Source organism: Ceratotherium simum, chromosome 4, assembly GCF_057802395.1.
Source record: "Ceratotherium simum simum isolate JZ-2026a chromosome 4, ASM5780239v1, whole genome shotgun sequence".
Lineage (NCBI taxonomy): Eukaryota > Metazoa > Chordata > Mammalia > Perissodactyla > Rhinocerotidae > Ceratotherium > Ceratotherium simum.
The window spans coordinates 40,899,368-40,923,915 of NC_141903.1; the positions used below are offsets into that span (position 1 = coordinate 40,899,368).

Here is a 24,548-nt window from a genome sequence, read left to right on the forward strand (position 1 = left end):
ATTTTTATTATTTCCCTTCTTCTACTGATTTTGGGCTTTGTTTGTTCTTCTTTTTCCAGTTCCTTTAGGTGCATTGTTAGATTGTTTATTTGAGATTGTTCTTGTTTGTTGAGATAGGCCTGTATTGCAATAAACTTCCCTCTTAGAACCACTTTTGCTGTATCCCATAAATTCTGGCATGTCGTATTTTCATTTTCATTTGTCACCAGGTATTTTTTGATTTCTTCTTTGATTTCTTCGTTGACCCAGTCGTTGTTCAGTAGCATTTTGTTTAATCTCCACATATTTGTGGCTTTTCTGATTTTCTTCCTATAGTTGATTTCCAGTTTCATACTGTTGTGGTCAGAAAAGATGCTTGGTATTATTTCAATCTTTTTAAATTTATGGTGACTCGTTTTGTGGCCTAATATGTGATCAATCCTGGAGAATGTTCCATGTGCATTTGAAAAGAACGTATATTCTTCAGTTTTTGGATGGAATGCTCTGTATATATCTACTAGGTCCATCTGTTCTAGTGTGTCATTTAAGGCCAATGTTTCCTTATTGATCTTCTGTTTGGATGATCTATCCGTTGGTGTAAGTGGAGTGTTAAAGTCCCCTACTATTATTGTGTTACTGTCTATTTCTGTTTTTATGTCTGTTAATAATTGCTTTATATATTTAGGTGCACCTACATTGGGTGCATAGATATTTACAAGTGTTATATCCTCTTGTTGGATTGTTTCCTTGATCATTATGTAATGCCCTTCTTTGTCTCTTTTTACAGTTTTTGTTTTAAAGTCTATTTTGTCTGATATGAGTACTGCTACCCCAGCTTTCTTTTCATTGCCATTTGCGTGGAGTATCTTTTTCCATCCCTTCACTTTCAGTTTGTGAGTGTCTTTAGATCTGAAATGTGTCTCTTGTATGCAGCATATATATAGGTCTTGGTGTTTTATCCAATCAGCCACCCTATGCCTTTCAATTGGGGCATTTAGTCCTTTGACGTTTAAAGTAGCTATTGATAAGTATGTACTTACTGCCATTTTTTAACTTTTTTTCTCAGTGTTTTAGTAGTCCTTCTCTGTTCCTTTTTTCTTCTATACAGAATTGATGGTCTCTTTAGTTTGACCTCTGTCTGACAGCTCCACTCTTTAACTCCCCTCCTCCCTGCTTTTATGTTTTTGATATCATATCTAACCTCTTTTTTGTGCATTTGTATCCATTGCCCTCTTATCATGGAAATAGATAATTTTTCCTATTTGTGGTCTTCTCTTTTCCTCTTAAATCAGTCCCTTTAACATTTCTTGTAGCACTGGTTTCTTGGCGACAAACTCCTTTAATTTTTGCTTGTCTGGGAAATATTTTTTTTTTTTTTATAATTTTATTTATTTATTTATTTTTCCCCCAAAGCCCCAGTAGATAGTTGTATGTCATAGTTGCACATTCTTCTAGTTGCTGTATGTGGGACGCGGCCTCAGCATGGCCGGAGAAGCAACGCGTCTGTGCGCGCCTGGGATCGGAACCCGGGCCGCCTGCATCGGAGCGCGCGCACTTAACCGCTAAGCCACGGGGCCAGCCCTTGTCTGGGAAATTTTTTATCTCTCCTTCCATTTTGAATGATAATCATGCTGGGTAGAGTATTCCTGGCTGTAAGTTTTTTCCTTTTAGCACTTTAAATATATCGTGCCACTCTCTTCTAGCCTGTAAGGTTTCTGCTGAGAAGTCAGCTGATAGCCTTATGGGGTTTCCTTTGTATGTAACTAGTCTTTCTGTGGCAGCTTTTAGGATTCTCTCTTTATCTTTAATTCTAGACATTTTGATTATGATGTGTCTTGGTGTGGGCCTCTTTGGGTTTATCTTGTTTGGGGCTCTCTGTGCTTCCTGTACCTGGATGTCTGTTTCCTTCCTTAGGTTAGGGAAGTTTTCATCTATTATTTCTTGAAATAGATTCTCTGCCCCTTTGTCTCGCTCTTCTCCTTCCGGGACACCTATAACACGGATGTTAGTGCGCTTGATGTTGTCCCAGAGGTCTCTTAGACTGTCCTCACTCTTTTTAATTCTTTTCTCTTTTACCTGTTCAGCTTGGGTAATTTCTTCTAGTCTTTCGTCCAGCTTTCAGATCCGTTCTTCTGTATCCTCTACTCTGATTTTGAGTCCCTCTAGCGAATTTTTCATTTCCAGTATTGTATTCTTCATTTCTGATTGGTTCTTTTTTATATCTTCCATTTCTTTGTTGACATTCTCACTGAGTTCATCTATTCTTCTCCCCACATCAGTGAGCATCCTTAACACTCTTAGTTTGAACTCCCTGTTGGGTAGGTTGCTCATTTCTGTTTCACTTAGTTCCTTTTCTGGAGTTTTGTCCTGTTCCCTTACTTGGAATGTATTCCTTTACCTCCTCATTTTGCCTCTTTCCCTGTGCTTGTGTCTACGTATTAGGTAGGTCAGCTACGTCTCCTGCTCTTGGATAGGTGACCTTATACAAGTGATGCTTTAGGAGTCCTGCAGTGTGCTTCCCTCAGTTCTCAATGTTCCAGGGGTGACCCCTATCTGGGCTACGTGTGTCCTTCTGTTGTGGCCTGTTTGCTCTCCCTGTAGGCGCCCAGGTAGGCCGAGTTATGCTCCTGGTCAGCTGTTGTAATGCTCAACTGTTTGTAGCTGTTGTGGGCCCTTCAGTCTCTTTATTAGGTGTGGGGAGCCCCAGCTCAGTTGGCTGCAAGTTCTAATACCACATTTGTGTTGCAGTATTTCTTTTAAGTGAGTAGGCCCCCAGCGTGGCTGGTTGTTAGGCTCAGGGCCTTACAATTGCTATAAGCCTCCAGCCTTTAGGTCTCTTGTCAGCTCTCTGAGGATTGCAGCTGTGTGGGGCTGGCCTCAGGCACAGGAGCACCCAATTGGTCCAGACTTTGGAAGGTGGGGCAAACCCCCTATGTGGGTCTTTGAGAAGCACAAGTCTTCTGCAGCTGACAAGCCCTGCCGCCCACAGGTCCACACACACAGTCAACACAGTCATGCCCCGTGTGTGCGCCCCAACCTCCCGAAGCGGACCCAGTCTCTCCACGGCGGGAGCCCCACACACTCCACCACAGCCCCACACTCTCCACCCGCTCCTTGTGCATGCCCTGCCCCACTGAAGTCGCTCCGTTGCCAGGATGCAGAGAATCCAGTCACCAATCTATGCAGGCCCACATGTTGCCTGAGGTCTTGTTGTTGGGTGGGGCCAGTCTCTAGGGTGGGCTGCCTGCCTGGCTGAGCTGGATTAAATCGGTGCTCTAGTGGGTGGGGCAGACCTGGGCTAGCAGGCCCCAGGGAGAACTCCAATGGCGTCTGTGTCAGCATGCCCACACCAGGCCACAACAATGGCCGCCGCCAATGTCCCAGTCCCTGGAGAGGTCTCACCTCTACGAGATGCACTCAGGGCCTATCAGGTGAGTCTCTTTTCACCAAAGCACTATTCACCTTTCTCTCTGGTGATTTTAGGATGCTTTCTGAAATGGGAGAGTTTGTGAGCGGGCCCTTTAAGAGAGGGTTTTAATTTCTTTGTGAACCAGGTTTTCTGGGGGTACTCCCCAATGTTTTAGTAGCAGGCAAAGTCAGATATTATGCCACTGGTCTCGATTGTGCTGGATCCACAAAATGCCTACAGCAGGGGCGCTCCCTGGCTCAGGGCCCCGCGCCTCCAGGGAGGGCTGCGTACCTGTGGGCTGCTCCCAGGGGCCGGTGAAACTGGCGGCTTGTGAAGGCCGCGTTTTTTCTCTCCAGAAGGGAGTTTCTGCCTCTTCCACCTCAATTAGGATTGTCCTTTGTTGCAGGAGTTCCTCTTATCCAGTTTTCAGTTCTGTCTCAGGGGTAATTTTTCCACGAGTAGTTGTAAATTGGCTGTGTCTGCAGGAGGAGGTGAGTTCAGAGTCTGCTATGCTGCCATCTTGACTTCTCTCTCCTATTTTTCAATTAGAGTATTTTTTTCACTTTGATTTGTAAAATAGTCTTTTGTCTTATATTTTGTAAATACTTTTTTCAACTTGAATAATCCAGTGATTTGGAACGCCACATTAATCAGATAAAATGTTTATATGTGCTTGAGTCTGTTTCTGTTTCGTTGATTTCTCTCTTTATTCTGGTATGGACACCATGTTGATTGATTATTGTAACTTTAAAATACATCTTAATTTCTGGGGTAGAGCATGTATTTTTTTCCTAGATTTAAATTTTCTAAACAACTTTATCATGATTTAATTTATATACAGTAAACTACACATACTTAAAGTGTACAATTTGATGACTTTTGGTAGGTGTATATACCCGTGAAATCACCACCACAATCAAGATACCTAACATTTCCATCAATCCCCCAAATGTCCTCATTTCCTTTTGCAATCCATCTTTCCCTCCATTCCCGTTCCCAAACAACCACCAATTTGGTTTCTGTCACTGTAGATTAGTTTACGTTTTCTAGAATTGCATATAAATGGAATCACACAGTATGTACTCTTTTGTGTCTGCCTTCTTTAACTCAGTTTTATGGTTGAGAGATTCATTCATGTTTTTGCGTGTATCAGTAGTTTGTTCCTTTTTATTGCTGTGTATCCATTGTATGGATATATTACAATTTTTTCATCTATTCCCCTGTTTTGGGTTGTTTCCTATTTTTGGCTATTACATATAAAATTTCCATGAACATTCATCATTCATGTACAAGTCTTTATATAGATGTATATTTTTATTTCTCTTGGGTAAATATCTAAGAGTGGAATGGTGGGTTTAAGGTATGTGTATGTTTAATTTTTAAAGAAACTGCCAGTCTATTTCTCAAAGTATCATATTTTACATTTTCCAAACTAGGGCATGTATTTAAAGTTTCGGAATTATATTATTCACAGAAGGACTAATTTGTCTGCCTCGAATAGGCTATGACTTAGGCAGAACTTTTAGCACTTTTCTTATTAAGTTTTATTGATGGATTACTATTATGTTCTAAAATAAGCACATATTTTTAGCTAGTTGCAGTTTTAAGGATCTGGGTATTCCCACATCATAAAGTAGATAATGGACTCAATTTCATTTTGTGAGTCATTATTTTTTATTGTGGTAAAAAACACATAACATGAAATCTACCCTCTTACTAAATTTTAAAATGTACAGTATTGTTAACTATATTCATGTTGCTGTATAGCAGATCTCTACAACTTTCTCTGTGAATCAATTTAAACATGTACATTTTGAAATAAAAGTGTAATATTATATGCAATTACCTTGGATTTTCTGGATTTTAATTTTAGCTCTTCTATGTATGAGATCTTAGACAAATTACTTGACCTCTTTGGGCCTCAGTCTTCTCATTTGTACAATGGGGATAATAATAATACCTACCTTGTAGGGTTGTTGTTGGGATTAAGTAATAGGAAAAGGCTAGATAGAGTGTTACGTGGCACACAGTAAGCATCAGTAAAAGTTACCTATTGTTATTATGTTTTGCCTTCTTTTTAGAGGAAGAAAGAGAATTATAAAGGAAATAGCTTTTATTTGAATTCTATCTTTAATATTTTGATTAAAGAAATGTGTTGTAATTATAGTTATTTAATTATATGTAGATTCATTATGTGCAACTTATTATCCAAAACTCTTCCTTCCACTGTCTGTTTTTTATTTTGTGGGCTTTTTTTTGGTTGTTTCTCTACTTAGTTGAAGAACTCTTAAGGTAGGGAAACAGAAAAGAAGTGTTCTAATAATGGATTATTGAAAGATTTGGGGGCTTGAATATTTGTGAAATTGTATTATGACATAGAAAGAGTGCTGGATTAGGAATCAGACTATGAGTTAAAATTCTATTTTGGCAAATCACTAATTGTGCTTCTAGCTCTGTAAAGTGGAAATGATAATCTATGAACTTTCCACCTGACAGGGTTGATAAGAGGATCAAAATGAGCTAGTTAATTTTTGCTAACTCCAGCAGAAACAGATTGACTTCTGTTTTGGCCAGAATCATAGGACATTTCACCTGTAATAATGCTTTACAAGTACAAATTTCTTAGGAAAATAAATGGTCAGAATTCACTGTCAGAAATTCCTGAGGTCTAATTTAATCTTTTCAAGAATGCTTTTAGCTCTGGGTACTTAATTTCTTCTACATTTGTCAAATAAATTTAATTTTTACCTTATGGAGTCCTGTTAAGAGCTTACTTAACATTAGAATCTTTTTTCATTTTCTAGGCTTGTTTACAAATTGATCCTGCTGAGCGGATATCGTCTACTGAACTTTTGCATCATGAGTATTTTACAAGAGATGGATTTATTGAAAAGTAAGCATTTTGAGTGAGTGTGGAATTTTTAGTATTTTGTATTAGGTAATTTTACTAGCACGAGAATTGCTACAGAGGTTAACGTTACACAACAGAAAAATTCAATTTAACAAAAACTTACTGAGTTCCTGTATATGGTAGACTTACAGGTGTCATGTTGAAAATTTTGATAATAAAAATAATTACGGTTAACATTTATTACACAGTTACTATGTCCTAGGCAGTGCGCTAAGCTCTTTACACACATTTTCAATGGTCATCATAGGCCAGAGATAACATTAAATAAACAGTCATTACTTTTTAGCTTTATTCCCATTTGGACCTCTGACTCAGAATAGTCTGGTCTTTTTCTGATAGGATCTCAGATTTATATGTTATAATTAGCATTCATTTCCAAAATTATTTTTTTCTCTGCTTTACTTATTCTCTACTGCAATGCCTGTTGTCTTGTTCTCCCCACCAAATTGGAAGTTCCCTGAAAACAGGGACCATGCCTCTTAAAGCCTTTCTGTGTTCCATCTTGTATATATAATATACAATGACAATGTAGATTCATAAGTCAGCCATACTTCTAAAAAAGCTACCATTTTCTGTTTGGGCTTTGAAAGAAACAGGAAAGGTTTCTCATTAATTACCAAATCATTCAGTTAGACTTTAGATATGAGGTCAGAAAGATGGACATCAATTAAAAATGTGATGGAGTTGAGATCAGTCATGGAGAAGTCCAGGAACTACCATTGAAGATAGACTAAATAGAAAAAGGCAAAGAAAAAAGAATCCTTGAGAGTAACTAGAACTTCAGGCATTTCAGGAATTTTAATCTATAACAAAAAATGAGAAGACGATATATTGAAAGTGCCATTGGTGAAAAGTGCCAGTTGATGAATAAAAATGTTGCTTCATGTCCATTCTACGTTGACTAGGTTGATTTCTCTTGGGTATTTAGATATTAGGATTTTACTATTGTGGGGTAAAAGTTCTTGGGTTCCAATTGTCATAACTTCAGAAAATGTTTGGGGAGGACCTTTGCCTTCGGTAAGAAGCCTCTTCTTTTGTCGACTTTCTGCAATGCAAGGGAGTTTTAGCAGAAGTGTGACATTTTCTTATTCAACCAAACTAATCACACTGGTTATTTTCTTCATCTCCTCTCACTACCCTTTACTAGACATGTGCCCTGCACAGCACTGGCAAGACTGGGCTGAACTAGGGAAGGATTCATTCATGGAGTGATGTTTTAAAATTTCTCCAGGGGGCCAGCCCGGTGGGATAGTGGTTAAGTTCCCGTGCTCCGCTTCGGCAGCCTGGGGTTCGCGGGTTCGGATCCTGGGCGCAGACATATGCTCTGGTTATCAAACCATGCTGTGGCGGCATCCCATATAAATTAGAGGAAAATGGGCCCGCATGTTAGCCCAGGGCCAGTCTTCCTCAGCAAAAAGAGGAGGATTGGCAATGGATGTTAGCTCAGGGCTAATCTTCCTCACAAAATAAAATAAAATAAAATAAAACTTCTCCGAATTGATAGCAACAGCTGCTTCAAGGAGGGGAACTGTGCAACTCAGGGACAGGGGTGGGAAGGGGACTTTTCAGTATAGCCTTTTGAATTTTGAGCCATGTGAATGGCTTTTCTATTCAAAAATAATTAGCGTTTTAAAAAAAGAAAGTCAAACTACAACCAAAACAACCTCCCTTCAATATTTATGTATTCTGTTACCTTTTGTACTGAAAATATTTCTCTAGAGTAAGATTTCAGAAACTAGTTAGTTTATCTTTTAAGTACTGTTACTTTAAAGAACCACAAAAAGGACAAAATGGCCTGAGTATTCCTTGAAAAGGATAGTGTATTAATCAAAATTAAAAGCAATACTTTTATTGAATAAAGTTTGCATCACAAAAGGAATCTAATTCATATAAGTCTATTTTGTAAAAGTTTTATATAGTAAATTCCCTTGGCAAAATTTTTCAAAGATGTATCTTTACCAAGCAGCGATTTGTATTAGCTAAATATTGTGCCATCTCTTAGTTATTGATGACTTATTTATGGTGTAGCTGCAATGTAAATTAATTGATTAAATGGTCTATTAAAGATAAAATACTCTATCTACATAAAGAAAGAGATTATTGGTTTATATTCCTTGTTTTATCAGATTCATACCAGAGCTGAGAGCTAAATTACTACAAGAAGCAAAAGTCAACTCGTTCATAAAGACAAAAGAGAATTCTAAAGCAAATGAACTTATGAAAAATGAAAGAAAAACAATTTATACCAATACATTGCTAAGTACTTCAGTTTTGGGAAAGGTAAAAACTGGTTTTCTTTTTAGCCAGTATAACTATATTATAGTTAGCACTGTGGTGATAAAAATAACTGTTCTTCTGACTCAGGTTTTGGGTATATCTATTCCAGGAAATGGAAAAAGAGAAAAAGCCCAAGGAGATCAAAGTTAGAGTTATTAAAGTCAAAGGAGGAAAAGGAGATATCTTAGAACCGAAAAAGACGGAGTGTGAAGGTAGACATTGTCAACAGGATGCAATTGAAAATGCTCTTACCATGTCTCAAGATACAAAACCTGTAATCAATGAACCACCAAACCCTGTCAATCCCAGCACTAACTCTAATGGCATGAAAGACAATCCACATGCTGCAGGTAGTGTGATGATGCCGCCCATCAATTTAACTAGCAGTAATTTGATGGCTTTAAATCCCAATTCAAATCTCTCCCACTCCAATTCAAGGTGAGTTCTAACAGAAAAAAGACAGAAGGAAATGGACCTAAGTAATACAATGTTCTTATATAATGGTATTTCAAAGAATCAAGTTCATAGTATCTGTATATAAACTGAATTTGAAGATTTATTGAAATTATAATCATATAATGGGCCATTAGTGAGTGCTTCTTATGAATGCTATAGAAGAAATGAACTTTTCTTAGATATATAGATGCTTAATTTTTCACTAATGCCTTTTGGAAGAACCTCATTTGAAAAAAAAAAAAAAGACCCTCAGCAAAATTTCTTCCCATTTAAAGAGAAAAAAGGTGATATGACCTAAGTTCTGGTATTGATGTGCCTTGGTATAACAAAGTAAGCTTTATTTCTGTATCGTAGCAAATTCTCTAAATGGAGAAAGGAGTGTTGAAAATAATCTTTTATGGTCAAATAGCCTTTCAAGGTCAAATATTTTGGGAGAAAAACAGCACATTGAGTTTTAGATTTAGCTACTGATAAAGATTGAGAGTTTGGTACCATGAGTCTGGTTAATCAAGGGCAGTGTGATGGATGGCAAGGGTGTGTCTAGCAAGGCGTCAGAGCTGGTTCTAAATTTAGGGAAACTATGAATCTAGGTGTGGAAGGAGACCCGGTTCAATATCCCAAGCTCATCCCAGCAGACTGGCTTGGGTGATAAGTTGTAAAGCTTAGTGGTCTGCAGAGGTGGGCAAGTGGACATATCTGTGTCAGTCCAAAGGTACAACAGGCTACAGACAGCAAGATCCTAATTGTTCTTCAGGTGACCCCAAAACCGTGGTTACAATAACCGTGTTGTGAACCAGCCTTGGACAGCAAGCTCAGAAATTCAGAAAACCAGTAGTTAAGAGATCCAGGTTCAGAACAGATCAAAGGGACCAAGTAGGTGTGCTGGAGTAATGCCACAACATGGTTGTCACCACTGATGTTAGCCATAAGTGAGTTGTTCCCTGCTCTGTTTTTACCTCTCAAGTTGTTCCCTGTCTCTGTTTTTACAAGCAATTGGCACCTAAGAACTGACAATTGCATTTTGGCACTCAGTGTTCGAACAGTAGACTTCCATGGTATAATTTATTCATTACTGAAGGTAAAACAAGCACTTTTGGGGAGTTCTAATAACTTCTCATTCATTTTTAAATAATAGGTTAACTGAAAGAGCGAAAAAGAGACGTACTTCTTCACAGCCTATTGGACAAGTTATGTCTAATAGCAGGCCAGAGGATACAGGTCCCACTCAAGTAAGGCAAGACGCTAGTCATTAAAATATGGCCTCTTTCAACATTATCCTCCAAACCCTTGTCCTTTTCTCTGTCTTAGGGCCTCTAACGTTTTTAAAAAACATGGTTTTAGTTTCCTTTTTTTTTCCTGAGATGAAAATAGGCCATCATTTCCTTAGTGCTTTCAAAATTGTAGTTAATTTCTTATGACTTGATTTGTGTATTTAATGTTTGACTTAGGGGAAGAAAAAGTTAAGATTTTCATCTTTAAAAGCTATGAGACTTTTTGGTTTTCACTTTCAAAAAGTGTTTTTAAGGGGCCGGCCCGGTGGTACAAGCAGTTAAGTGCATGCGCTTGGCTGTGGCGGCACGGGGTCCGCTGGTTCGGATCCCAGGCGCGCACCGACGCACTGCTTGGCAAGCCATGCTGTGGCAGCGTCCCATATAAAGTGGAGGAAGATGCACACGGATGTTAGCTCAGGGCCAGTCTTCTTCAGCAAAAAAAGAGGAGGATTGGCAGATGTTAGCACAGGGCTGATCTCCTCACAAAAAAGGAAAAGTTTTTAATATCTTACTTTAATCTAAAAGCAGTTGCCAAATAGACACATCTTACTTTTCACTAGAAAAAATAATGTGTAGTTCATTCCCTCATTTTTTACATAGGAAAGTAGCTTATTCAAAATTGAAGCACAGTGTTATTTATAATGAAAAATTGAAAACACAAATCCATCCAAGAGCAAGTGGCTGATTAAGCACATTAGAGTATATCCACACAGTGGGATACCACACATTACATTGTGGAAAAGTGTTCATTAACCTAGGGAAGTTTTTATCATCTGTTATCAAATGAGCAAAAACAGGTAACACAAAAGTTTTTCCAGAATGCTGGATTGACAACTAATTTTTTTCCTTTGGGTTTTCCCAGTGTCCAGAGCACATCATTTTGTAAATACGAAAATAAATTATTAATAAAATGAACTGAAGCAATTTATCCAAAGCCAGAGTATAATGAATAGGATTAAAATTAAAAGTTAAGATTGTGGTTCTCTTAATCAAGACTATTATTCTCAGAGTATTCAATATACTAAAAAAAAGTTTGCTTTATGAAACTTTTATTGGAGTTTGATCTGTTAATATGTTTAACGGTATTCTATTCTACTTAATCTTGCAAAGATAGGCATTGTTATACCATCCAAATGGCTAGCAAGTCTAGGCTTGTCATTCAATAAGTAGTTATACTCCTTTCTTAAATTAGCTCTTGTTTATTTGTTTGCTTAGAGTCGAATGGAGAGGGGTGTATTTAATGAGCGAACGGGTCAAAGTGACCAAATGGCAAATGGAAACAAAAGGAAGCTGAATTTTTCCAGGTCTGACAGGAAAGAATTCCATTTCCCAGAATTACCTTTCACAACACAGTCTAAGGAGATGAAAGCAATGGAAGGTACACATTTGTTGCGTAGCTTTACAAATTTCCAGATGTATCTTTTACAAGACCTTTTTTGGTAATCTAATATTTTATAATGTGATTTAGGTAGAAATAGTAAATTGCTTCAAAAGATATTTTCAGCTAATGGAGAATTTTTTTCCCATAGTCAAATAAGGGGTGAAACTTGAAGGAGATAATTTTAAAGAAGGGTTAAGAAAACTTAAAAAGGTAACATTTTCATTAGCTCAATATGGTTGAAATGTTAGAACAGTATTTGAGGAATTTGGGTTGAGTTCAGTATATGACCTGGAGTAAATCAATTTCCTATGATTTCTCCATGATTATTTGCCTATATACTAGCAGGAATGATATATGTACTTCAGGCATTCAAGGAGTTAGTAGATTAAGATTTATAATATGTATTGAGCTCTTAAAATGATTTTTTTAGAGTAAACATGTTTCTTTGAAGAACAGTGACACCTTGTGAAAAGTTAATATAATAGCAAAAATATAGTACTTGCATAGCTCAAGAGGAATTATCTGATCCACTTAACAATTATACTCAGAATTTAAAAAAATAAATGTCTTCTTTTAATACCTTGTAGACTATTTATAAATTTATAAAACAAATCATTTATGATTGGCACATTTTACCATTACAACTCATGATTTGTTCAGTTCCTTTATAATAAGCTGAAGAACTGACTTTAATGGATATCAGAATTTCCATTTGAAACTCTTGAAAAGGAAAGTAAAATGTCAAGGCAGGAATAACAAGTTGTCCTTGTTGTATATATTTTTGAAAAGTTAAACAGATAAAAGTGCTGAAGAGGGAATCGAAGAAAGATTCATCTAAAATACCAACTTTACTTAATGTGGATCAAAATCAAGAAAAACAAGAGGTAAAACTTTGTTCTGTTTATAACTATTACTAAGGAATGCTGTTTAGAACCCTTGGTGTGTAAATTTAGTTATTACTATTAGAAAGTTACATAAAAATTCAAAATTCTCTAGTCTCTGAACTTGAGAAACAGATCTATATTTTCCTAGAGTAATCAATTACTGAAAATTTTTAAAAGTATTTCTTGGGGTAGTGAATACCAGCCCTCATCTGACTGTTGAGTGATTAGAATATACAGTACCGAGGGAAAATAGTATCTATGTGTACTGATACCTAATACCTGATACCTAATATCGGGCAGGTAAACCATGCCAGAGGAAATGAATAATGGTATAAAAATATAGTTATACTGGCCACAAAAACATATGTATTTGTCTTTAGCCTCTTCCTTCCTGTTTTTTCTCCAATTTATTCCCCCATCTCTGCTATCCACCTGCTGTCCTATTTTCACAAAGATTTGCTCTCAGCTAGCTATCAGATAATCTTGTTGAAATGTTCCAGCCCCTACTCACCAGAGAGTCTTGAATTTTATTTGGAAATCTTGAAGCCCTCAATATCCAAATGAACACTCTGTAAAGGTGCTCTTTTAAGGGAAGGGGATTGTGCTGAGCACCCACTGAACTAAATCATATAGATGGCCTTCTTTTCTGCACACTTGTGAGGTCATCAACTTCGTTATCTCAGTTTCTTATTTTTTTAAATAAAATTGATTACATTTTTATTCATGATAAAATTAGCACATACTTAATAAGGAAATTTGAAGAAATTAGAAAAATAGGGAAATTTTGATCTGAGGCATTTTAACTAACTGTATTCAATCTCTACAACATTCAGATAAAAGAGTTAGACACTGTTACATATATTTTCACAGTGACATTTATGCTTTATTCTTGGCCTAGGACTTTTTAAGAACTCCACAGTCCACTTTGCAGAAAAGAGATATTTTATAGATTGAACAAGAAAGCCATTAATAGTTATCTTTTAGTTCATTATAAAAAGTAATAAAGTGGCTTTGGGGCCAGCCTCATCAAGCCATCCTGTGGCGGCATCCCACACATAAAAAAAAATAGAGGAAGATGGGCACAATCTTCCCCAGCAAAAAGAGGAAGGTTGGCAACAGGTCTTAGCTCAGGACCAATCTTCCTGATTGAAAAAAAAGTAATAAGGTGGCTTTAAACTTTTAAACTTGGGTAATTTACGGATGTCACAGCATGTTGAACAGCACACCGTTTGCACATTTTTGAATGATTGGGTGAGTTAGGACTCCTGAGTTTGGGCAGACTAGTAATGTGCTACACGTGTTTATCTCACTGTTCTATCAAAGTCCCCGGAACTAAAATTACATTTTTAGAAGGGATCTCTTAAGACACTTCAGTCATTTTTAAAATACATAAGTAAATAGGAAGGGAAAATCCCTTCTTGCTCATATGGTGTAGAACTCCTGAAAAGAGGACGTTTTAAAGAGTGACCTTGAAACAGTTGTAGTTATTAGAAATAAGAAGAGGTCATCAATAAGGGTTGTAGTTTATTCGTACTGCCCATTCAAATGCAGTTCTGGCAAGTGACTGAAATTGCATATAAGGCTAGTCCAAACACTTTTAATAAATTAATGTCAGAATTAAGAAAATTTTGAGTTGGTAGTTTGTTATTTTAGAACACAAGAGCATATGACATGTTTTTAAAAACATAAGATAGGGAATAGCAACTTATTTGTTCTATTCTTGGCTCTGCCATTGACTTGTTTTTGAATTACCTAATCAGATCCAGGCACTTCCCAGCTGTATATTAAACTTTCTTAAGTGCATACTGAAATAGTATATACAGGAATTGAATAGACTCTATGACCTAGAGAGAAACTCTAAATTACTGCTAATGAGTGAGTTAGGCAAGAGAGAAGAGAGTCCATACAAAAGCCACCTTCAATTCTATTTCATGATGATAATAAAGAATACCTTGCTAAATAGTCTCCCTGTACCTTATAAACAACCCCCAGGTGCAAAATACAAGTACTTATCTGTTGCTCTATTTCCTTAGCCAAAGACGCACTATTTCCTCAATTAAGGTCCTGTTTCTACTTTTTATAATACAGGAAATACACAAACTGAAAGGAAGAAGAACGTGACAGATGTAGGGTAGAAAATGCAGCAGCTGAAAATTCAGGGAATCCCAGAATCACTGTATGGTTTTAAAAAAAATCCTTTTTATTAATATTACATACACAAAAATGGTGACTAGAGAATTCTACAGATATATTGTAAATTCTGTGTAGTTATGTGTATATTCACCTAAATTTGTTTTTAAATTTATTATTCTTTAAATTATTAATCTTTTCTTAATTTTAAAATTAATTTATAAAAACTGCCTGACTGGGACATCCTAATAAAACTGCAGCTTACGGTCAGTCATTTAATTTGATGATCTGTTATCTCAGTCATGTTAGATTAGTGGTCATTCTTAGCTTTGGTTCAGAGCTTTATAAATGTAGAAGGAAAAGTTTTTAAATGTGTAATAAAATGAGATCCCAATGTCTGGGAGCACCAAACATTTCTGAGGAAAGAAATATACCCGGTAAGCGTGAAACATGGATTTGGTTCTACACTGAACATTCTGGAACAGCATTTAAACATATCATGAAAGTTGTTTAAAAGGATGGAAATTGAGCAAAGCCTTGAAGCAAACCTTTTGGCTTGACCAGCATGTTTATCCTTTAGTAGTTTACATAGAATATATTGTTATGTCTAATTTAACATTAATGACAGTCAAGGTTTTGGCAGCATATATTTACATTCTTATCCCTGGTTCTTACTTGGCTTGGTTTCTAACTTAAGGGTGGAGGTGGCCATTGTGAAGGGAAAAATTTGAAGAGGAACAGATTTTTTCCTGGTAGTGTCTTTTCTTTTAAATCTTAAAAATACAAATTGGCAAGTCTTCCCTTTTTAGGTACAATAGAAATGTACTATGAGTTGTTAAGACAACCATTCATCTGCATTAGCATCATCCAACTTTTTTGTTAGCTAGCCATTCACTCTTTTCTTCTTTCTTTCTTCTAAGAATTCTGTTGATATGATGCTTTGATTTGGAATTATAAGGTGATTTCCTCGCTGCCTGCTTCTTTACTTTCCATGATTACTGAGTAGGTAGCACATCCTGTTGTATGACACACATTGTGCTTATACTGATCTCTGCCCTCTGCTGGTCACATAACCTTAAGTGTCAATTATTTCCTAGAATGCCCAGGCTTCCTGAAGTGAGTTCTTAATGAAATATCTGACCCATTGTTTTAAAAGCTGTTCATTACCATTACATGATTAACAACATGTTCTGTTAGCTATAAAAGCATTTATAATATTTATAACATATCTGAAAATTGGTATTCACATGTTAATTCTTTTATCCTTTTAAACAACTATCAGCACTCTTCCAGTTCCTAGTTCCATTTAATAGTGCCTTTTTGGGCCGGCCCCGTGGCTTAGCGGTTAAGTGCGTGCGCTCTGCTGCTGGTGGCCTGGGTTCGGTTCCCCGGTGCATACCGACTCACCGCTTGTCCAGCCATGCTGAGGCCACATCCCACATACAGCAACTAGAAGGATGTGCAGCTATGACACACAACTATCTACTGGGGCTTTGGGGGAAAAAAATAAAATAAATAAAAATAAAAATTAAAAAAAAAATAGTGCCTTTTATGTGGTACAGACTTTTTCAACTTCATAAAATAAATTATGTACAACCCAGAAGAGATATACTACCAAAATTCCCAATTGGCCTATTCTTCAAAAAGCAGTAAAATGGGATTATCTGGTGTTTTACCAGCATTCTACTTGATTTTGTATTTACTAAATAGACATAGAAAACAAAGGAACAGGCTGGCTTGGTGGCTTAGCAGTTAAGTGCGCGCACTCTGCTACTGGCGGCCCCAGTTCGGATCCCAGGCGCATACCGACGCACCGCTTCTCCGGCCATGCTGAGGGCATGTCCCACATACAGCAACTAGAAGGATGTGCAACTATGACACATAACTATCTACTGGGGCTTTGGGGAAGAAAAAAAGGAGGAGGATTGGCAATGGATGTTAGCTCAGAGGCGGTCTTCCTCAGCAAAAAGAGGAGGATTAGCACGGATGTTAGCTCAGGGCTGATCTCCCTAACAAAAAAAAAAAAAAAAAAAAGAAAACAAAGGAAAATATAATTTCATTATTACAATATTGTAATCTCTTTGCATCTCATTAAAAGATTGATTAGAATTAATAGCTGAGGTTATTATACATGATAGACCTCTGTAACAGACTCCCTGTTAGCTTTAGCAACTGATCTCCTCTAAGGAAGTTAAGAGTTGTTCCTTGTGGTAGGTTCCACAGATATAAGTCGGCCCATTGTCTGTTGCATTTATATATTTGTTGATTCTTACATCAATATCAAAGGATTGTCCATTTTTTTTAATTTCTACAAAAATGCCTACTGGGATTTTGATTGGGATTGTGTTAAATCTATACATCAATTGGAGGAGAATGAATACCCTAATATTGAGTGTTCCAATCCACAAGCATGGTATAAACTCTCTATTTATCTAGATCTTCTTTAATTTCTTTCTGTAATATTTTATAGCAATCTTATATATCATTCATTAAAATTATTCCTATGTGTTTTGTTTTTTGATGCTATATAAATGGTATTTTTTTAATATCATCTTCTAGTTGGTTGTTGCTAGTGTACATAGGTACAATTTGTTTTTCTGTATTGATCTTATATTCAGACCTTGCTAAATTCACTTATTAGTTCTAGTAGGCTTCCTTCCTTCGTTCCTTCGTTTATTCATTTGTTCCTTCCTTCCTTCCTTTTTTGTTTTTTTGTTTTTTTTTTTTTTAATTTTTTGTTTATTGCAGTAACATTGGTTTATAACATTGTAAAAATTTCAGGTGTACATCATTGTACTTCTATTTCTGCATGGATTACATCATGTTCACCAGCAAAATACTAATTACAACCCATCACCACACATATGTACCGAATTATCCCTTTCACCCTCCTCCCTCCCCCCTTCCCCTCTGGTAACCACCAATCCAATCTCTGTCCCTATGTGCTTGTTTATTGTTGTTATTATCTACTACTTAACGAAGGAAATCATACAGTATTTGACCTTCTCCCTCTGACTTATTTCACTTTGCATTATACCCTCAATGTCCATCCACGTTGTCACAAATGGCTGGATTTCATCGTTTCTTATGGCTGAGTAGTATTCCATTGTGTATATATACCACAGCTTCTTTATCCATTCATCCCTTGATGGGCACTTAGGTTGCTTCCAAGTCTTGGCTATTGTGAATAACGCTGCAATGAACACAGGGGTGCATGTACCTTTGCAAATTGGTGTTTTCAAGTTCTTTGGATAAATACCCAACAGTGGAATAGCTGGATCATATGGTAGTTCTATCCTTGCTTTTTTGAGGAATCTCCATACTGTTTTCCATAGTGGCTGCACCAGTTTGCACTCCCACCAGCAGTGTATGCGAGTTCCCTTCTCTCCACATCCTCTCCAACACATGTTGTTTCCTGTCTTGTTAATTATAGCCATTCTGACGGGCGTGAGGTGATATCTCATTGTAGTTTTGATTTGCATTTCCCTGATAGTTAGTGATTTTGAACATCTTTTCATGTGTCTGTTGGCCATCTGTATATCTTCTTTGGAGAAATGTCTGTTCAGGTCCTTTGCCCATTTTTTAATTGGGTTGGTAGTTTTGTTGTTGTTGAGATGCATGAGTTCTTTATATATTTTGGAGATTAAGCCCTTATCAGAAGTATGGTTTGCAAATATCTTCTCCCAATTGTTAGGTTGTCTTTTTGTTTTGTTGATGGTTTCCTTTGCTGTGCAGAAGCTTTTTAGTTTGATGTAGTCCCATTTATTTATTTTTTCTATTGTTTCTCTTGCCCGGTCAGATGTGGTGTTTGAAAAGATGTTGCTAAGACCGATGTCGAAGAGCGTACTGCCTATGTTTTCTGCTAGAAGTTTCATAGTTTCAGGTCTTACATTCAAATCTTTAATCCATTTGGAGTTAATTTTTGTGTATGGTGTAAGGTAAGGGTCTACTTTCATTTTTTTGCATGTGGCTATCCAGTTTTCCCAACACCATTTGTTGAGGAGACTTTCTTTTCCCCATTGTATGTTCTTGGCTCTTTTGTCAAAGATTAGCTGTCCATAGATGTGTGGGTTTATTTCTGGGCTTTCGATTCTATTCCATTGATCTGTGTGTCTGTTTTTGTGCCAGTACCATGCTGTTTTGGTTACTATAGCTTTGTAGTATATTTTGAAATCAGGGAGTGTGATACCTCCAGCTTTGTTCTTTTTTCTCAGGATTCCTTTAGCTATTCGGGGTCTTTTGTTGTTCCATATAAATTTTAGGATTCTTTGTTCTATTTCTGTGAAAAATGTTGTTGGAACTTTGATAGGGATTGCATTGAATCTATAGATGGCTTTAGGAAGTATGGACATCTTAACTATGTTAATTCTTCCAATCCAAGAGCACGGAATATCTTTCCATTTCTTTGTGTCTTCTTCAATTTCTTTCAGAAATGTTTTATAGTTTTCGGTGTACAGATCTTTCACCTCTTTGGTTAAGTTTATTCCTAGGTATTTTATTCTTTTTGTTGCAATTGTAAATGGGATGGTATTCTGAATTTCTCTTTCTGCTACTTCTCTTTCTGCTACTTCCTTCCTTCCTTCCTTTTTTGTATATTCCTTAGGATTTTATATATAAGCAATCATAACATCTGCAGATCAAAATAGTTTTACTTCTTCTTTTCCAGTGTTTATGCCTTTTATTACTTTTTCTTGCCTTTTTGTACTGACTAGGATGTGTGATAATGTCTAACAGAAGTAGTGAGAGTGGGCATCCTCCCCTTTTTCCTATACCGGAGGGAAAACATTCAGCCTTTTCCCATTAAGTATGATGTTAGTTGTAGGTTTTATGTAGATGACCTTTATTAGATTGATGAAGATTCCTTTGAAATAGAACTGTTTGCTGAGTGTCCTTACCATGAAGAGGTGTTAAATTTTGTTAAATGCTTTTCCTGTTTCTACTGTGACGTTCTTATGATTTTCCTCCTTTATTCTGTTAATGTGAATTAGATAATTGATGTTTGAATGTTAAATCAACCCTACATTCCTAAAATTAAACTCCACTTGATCTTTTTTTTTTTAAGAATGATGTTTATTTATTTATTTATTTTTTCCCCCAAAGCCCCAGTAGATAGTTGTATGTCATAGCTGCACATCCTTCTAGTTGCTTTATGTGGGATGCGGCCTCAGCATGGCCGGAGAAGCGGTGCGTGGATGCACGCCCAGGATCGGAACCCCGGCCGCCAGCAGCGGAGCGAGCGCACTTAACCGCCAAGCCACGGGGCCAGCCCTCCACTTGATGTTTTTTATGTATTGTATTGTATTTGGTTGGTTAGCATTTTATTAAGGGTTTTGGCATCTACGTTAATTAGGGATTTTAGTGCCTTTTTTTTCTTATATTGTCCTTGTCTGGTTTTGGTATCAGTGTTATGTTCCTTCATAAAATGAGTTGGGAAGTGTTCCTCTCCTCTGTTTTCTGAAAGAATTTGTGTAGGATTGATTTTATTTCTTCCTTAAATGTTTGTTAGAAACCACTAATGAAGCCAACAGGGCCCGGGGTCTTCTTTGTGGAAAGATTTTAATATGCAAATTAAATTTTCTTAAATTTTAAAAATAAATATAGAGATGTCTAGCCTTGTTATTTCTTCTTGTGTCAGTTTTGGTAATTTGCCACTTCCAAGGAATTTATTATCTACTCCATTAATGTTGCTGATTTTACTGGCTGAACATTGTTTATCATTTTCCCTTGTTATCATTTAAAAGTTGGTGAGATCTATGGTCATGTCCCCTTTGTCATTTCTTGTATCGGTAATTTGTGTTTTCTATTTTTTTTTTTCCCTTGGTAAATCTAGCTAGAGGTTTATCAATTTTACTAATTTTTTCAAAAAAACAGCTTTTGGTTTGATTGATTATTTCCATTGTTTGTTTCCTATTTTATTGATTTATGCTCTTGTCTTTATTATTTCTTTCCTCTATTTGTTTTGGGTTTAATTTGCTCTTTGTGTTATAATAAGAAATATATATATTTGGTCTTTATCCCCTGTTCCTGGCCCAGAGCTCCTAAAACCCGTATAATTTCCTGACTGATAGGGATGAGAGGAGCATCTTTTGTTATTCACAATAAGTCCCTTTCAATCATACCTGAGTTTATGCTAATGAAGTGACTCTTAGAAGATGGGGGCTGGTTACCAGAGGAACCAATCATGTGATTAGAGGGTTGGAACTTTTAGCCCTATGCCCTGACCTCTGGGGAGACAAGAAGGGCTGGAGATTGAGTTCATCATCAACAGCCAATGATTTAATCAATCATGTTTATGTAATGGAACCTCCATAAAAACCCTAAACGAAGGGGTTTGGAGAGCTTCTGAGTTGGTGAACACCCGAGGTCATAGGAGAGTAGTGCACCCAGAGAAGGCATGGAAGCTCTGCACCCCTTCCCACGTACCTTGCCCTATACAGCTCTTCCATTTGGCTGTTCCTTAGTTGTATCCTTTATAATAAACTGATAATAGTATGTAAAGCACTTTCCTGAGTTCTGTGAGCCATTCTAGCAAATTGTCAAACCTGAGGAGAGGGTGTGGGAACTCTCAATTAATAGCCAGTTGGTTAGAAGTACAGGAGGCCCAGACTTGCGATTGGAGTCTGAAGTGGGGGTCAGTCTTATGGGACTGAGCCCTTAACCTGTGGGGTCTGTACTAACTCCAGGTAGCTTGTGTCAGAAGTGTTATGAATAGAGGAAACAGTTTTTCCATTTACTCTTCTTTTTCTAACTTCTGAAGGTGGAGCTGAGGTCATTGACTTGAGACTTTTCTTCTTTTCTAATATAAGCATTAAATTTCCCTCTTAGCTGCATCCACAAATTTAAATGATGTTATATCAGTTAGTTAAAAATATTTCCCAATTTTCCTTTTCATTTCTTCTTTGATCTATTTTTTTAGAAATGTGTTGTTCAATTATCAACTATTTAAAGTTGTTCCAAATATCTTACTGTTATCGATTTTTAATTTAATTCCATTGTGGTCAGAGAATATACTCTGTATTATTTCAGTCCTTCTAAATCCGTTGAGACTTGTCTTGTGTCCCAGCCTATGGTCTACCTTAGTGAATGTTGTATTTACACTTGAAAAGAATGTGTACTTTGCTGAAGTTGAGTGCTATGTTCTATAAATGGCAATTAGGTCAAGTTGGTTGATAGCGTATTTAGATCTCATATCTTTGCTGATTTTCATTCATTATCCATTGCTGAGGGAGGAATATTTGTGGGAATATAATTGTAAATTTGTCTGTTTCTCTTTTCATTTCTATTAATAGTTGTTATATTGAATCTTTGTTTGTTATTTTGAAGCTTTGTTATTAGGTGCATATATATTTAGGGCTATTGTATTTTGGGTGAAATTGACCCTTATCTGCTATCCAGTATCTGACAACAGTTGTTTTATATGTTTTGCCCAGTTTTATCTTTGTTTAAGGTAAAAACAATACCTGTTACTCCATCGTGGTTGGAACTAGAAGTTCAGTTAAAGTCTTGTGGAAGTGGAGATCTAGTCACTATTGTGAATAAGGAAGATCTATTGAATAACATACTGATATTTATCTTAAGAATTTTAAAGAACTGTTAAAGTCATTGTCAAAAGTTATAGCTCTATCTTATATAAAATGTCCTTGATCGATTGTCTGCTCTTTTAGTTTAAGACCATCCCTAAGGATATGGATATGTGGACAGGAATTTTTCTCCTCATTATATAAATAGGGACTTGCTCATACTTTTGTTGTTGTTGTTGTTCTTATTCTGCTTATTGTAATGATCATTTATTCTGTGAACTCTTTGCCAATAGTATGAAAGTTCAGAGTATGAAAGTATGAAGTTTGCCAATGAAACTACAGCAATGGACCTAGTTGGTGGGATGGATAGTTTATTGGCAGATAATACTTGTCAAAAGGTATTAGACAGGCAAGTGTGTTTGAGTTGTATTTCTGATCTTGTTTTCATTTTCCACATATGACTCTGTCTTGTAAATATTTGTTACTAAGCACTTTTTTTTTTTGAGCAAATAGTTGAAATAATGAGTTACATCAAAACTGAAAAAGTCCCATGGTGGCTAGAACATGATGACATTAGGAGGATAAAGCTCAGAGAATCTTTGAAAGAAGATATAGTCCTTATTTATGTGTTTAAATTATTTCTATTCCATTCCTGCAGCCCTTTCATTATGCCCATGGAGTTGGATTTCCAGGGCCTGAGTTACAATAGTTTACAGTGTAGTTTCAGTGCCTATTAAAGCCACAAATATGGTAGACTGCTGCTGGAGAGTCAACGTTTTCATCAAATTCGAGGTTAAGAAAGTCATACTTTTTAAACACATAGTCTTATAAACAGGAACAAACTATGTCAGTACATAGGAATGCCAAGAAGAGGGCAGATTAGCTACATGTGAAATCATACAGCTGCCCAAAGTGTAAACTAAAGGGCCCTGAATGGAAATTGGGCCAGGTTACTAAAACAACTAGCGGAATTGAATAGGGACATGATCAAGAAATCTTAGGTGATGTGGGAGCCATAAGATACAAGATGATACAAGACGACAACAAAGCATTCTTTTCATTTGAATAAAAGGCAAAAAGATAGAAACAAATAAAATATCCGACTCTCCTACTAACTTCCTATCTGCCTACCTTCTCCTCCCACAGGGGTAGGGAAGGCTGATAACTGATGACTCTGTAAAGGCAGAGAATTATAATGATTTTTCCTCTTTTCTGAAAAAGTAATCCTGAGGTCACACAATAGAAGTATGCACTTTTGATGGGTGGGATGAAGTCAAACTAAAAGAGAAGAGGACAAAACTCGTTAAAATGTTCTTAAAGCTGTGTTCTATTCAGAGTTGTCTAATATATTGTCACTCATTCTAGGATTGCTAAGAAATAGTTGTTATTGATTACTTATGAGTTGTTCTTTGGGAAATCTCTCAGGGGGCAGACATACCACCTTTCCTTAAAATGTCATTGGCAAAAAAAGAACAAATTTGTTCACCTCAGTTTTGAAACCTGAAGACCCAGAAAGACTCACCAGACAGTTGATTTACAATCATCTGGAGGAACAGTAGATAATAATCAATATGAATTTATTTTATCTGGTTAGTTTCTCTTAATAATAGCTTAATGCGCCCTGTAAACAAAGGGACAGCGAGAGATATAATGGTTTTGTAGTTCAAGTAATCAATAAGATTTGGGCTGGGTTCTTAGACCTATTTTCTGTCTACACTTCCTTGGTGAGCTCATCCAGATTCATAGCCTTAACTACCATTTATATACTAATGACTGCCAATTCTCTCTCTCTCCAGCCTAGACTTAACCCTTAGACTCCAGACTCAGATTTCCAATTGCCCATTCAAGAGCTCTGCTGAAACATATAATAGGTATCTCAAACTTAACATGTCCAAAATTAAGGTTCTGGTCTTTTCCCCGCTTCCTCCTGCTCCTCCATGTTTTCCTCATCTTAGTTCAGGGCAACTCCATTCTTCTGATTGCTCAGGGGAAAGATTTTGGAGTAATCCTTTACTTCTCTCTTTCTCTCATACCCCACATCCTTTCAGCTCTACCTTCAAAGTATTTCCAGGGTTTGACTATTTTTTACCCCTCTACTGCTATTTACAACATTTCTTGCCTGGATTTTGCAGTAGTCTCCTAACTGATCTCCCTGCTTTCACCCTTGTTCAACCTTCAGTCTCTTATCAGCTCACTGCCTGGGTGTTCTTAATAAAACTGAAATCAGATGAAGTCACTACTCTGCTCAAAACCCCCAATGCTTCTCGCTTCTCTCAGAGTAAAAGCCATTAGGCTTTTACATTAGGGTAACCTACACAGCCCTACACAGG

At 36.6% G+C, this 24,548-nt stretch overlaps 1 protein-coding gene across 3 annotated transcripts in view; it reads left to right on the forward strand.

The window, feature by feature from the left end:
* CDKL3 (cyclin dependent kinase like 3) overlaps nt 1–24,548 on the forward strand; it is a 117,218-nt gene that overhangs the window by 38,017 nt on the left and 54,653 nt on the right. Inside the window, exons 1-8 of one of the 3 annotated variants that reach the window (XM_087429799.1) lie at nt 3,426–3,879; nt 6,193–6,281; nt 8,426–8,579; nt 8,686–9,014; nt 10,168–10,261; nt 11,519–11,681; nt 12,474–12,568; nt 14,657–16,342. In XM_087429799.1, coding sequence (XP_087285925.1) covers nt 3,619–3,879; nt 6,193–6,281; nt 8,426–8,579; nt 8,686–9,014; nt 10,168–10,261; nt 11,519–11,681; nt 12,474–12,568; nt 14,657–14,689 — 1,218 coding nt within the window. In that variant the 5' untranslated portion in view covers nt 3,426–3,618 and the 3' untranslated portion in view covers nt 14,690–16,342. Of the gene's footprint in view, nt 1–3,425; nt 3,880–6,192; nt 6,282–8,425; nt 8,580–8,685; nt 9,019–10,167; nt 10,262–11,518; nt 11,682–12,473; nt 12,569–14,656; nt 16,343–24,548 lie in introns of those variants that run through there. The other 2 variants (XM_087429800.1, XM_087429801.1) reach the window with 2 other exon arrangements.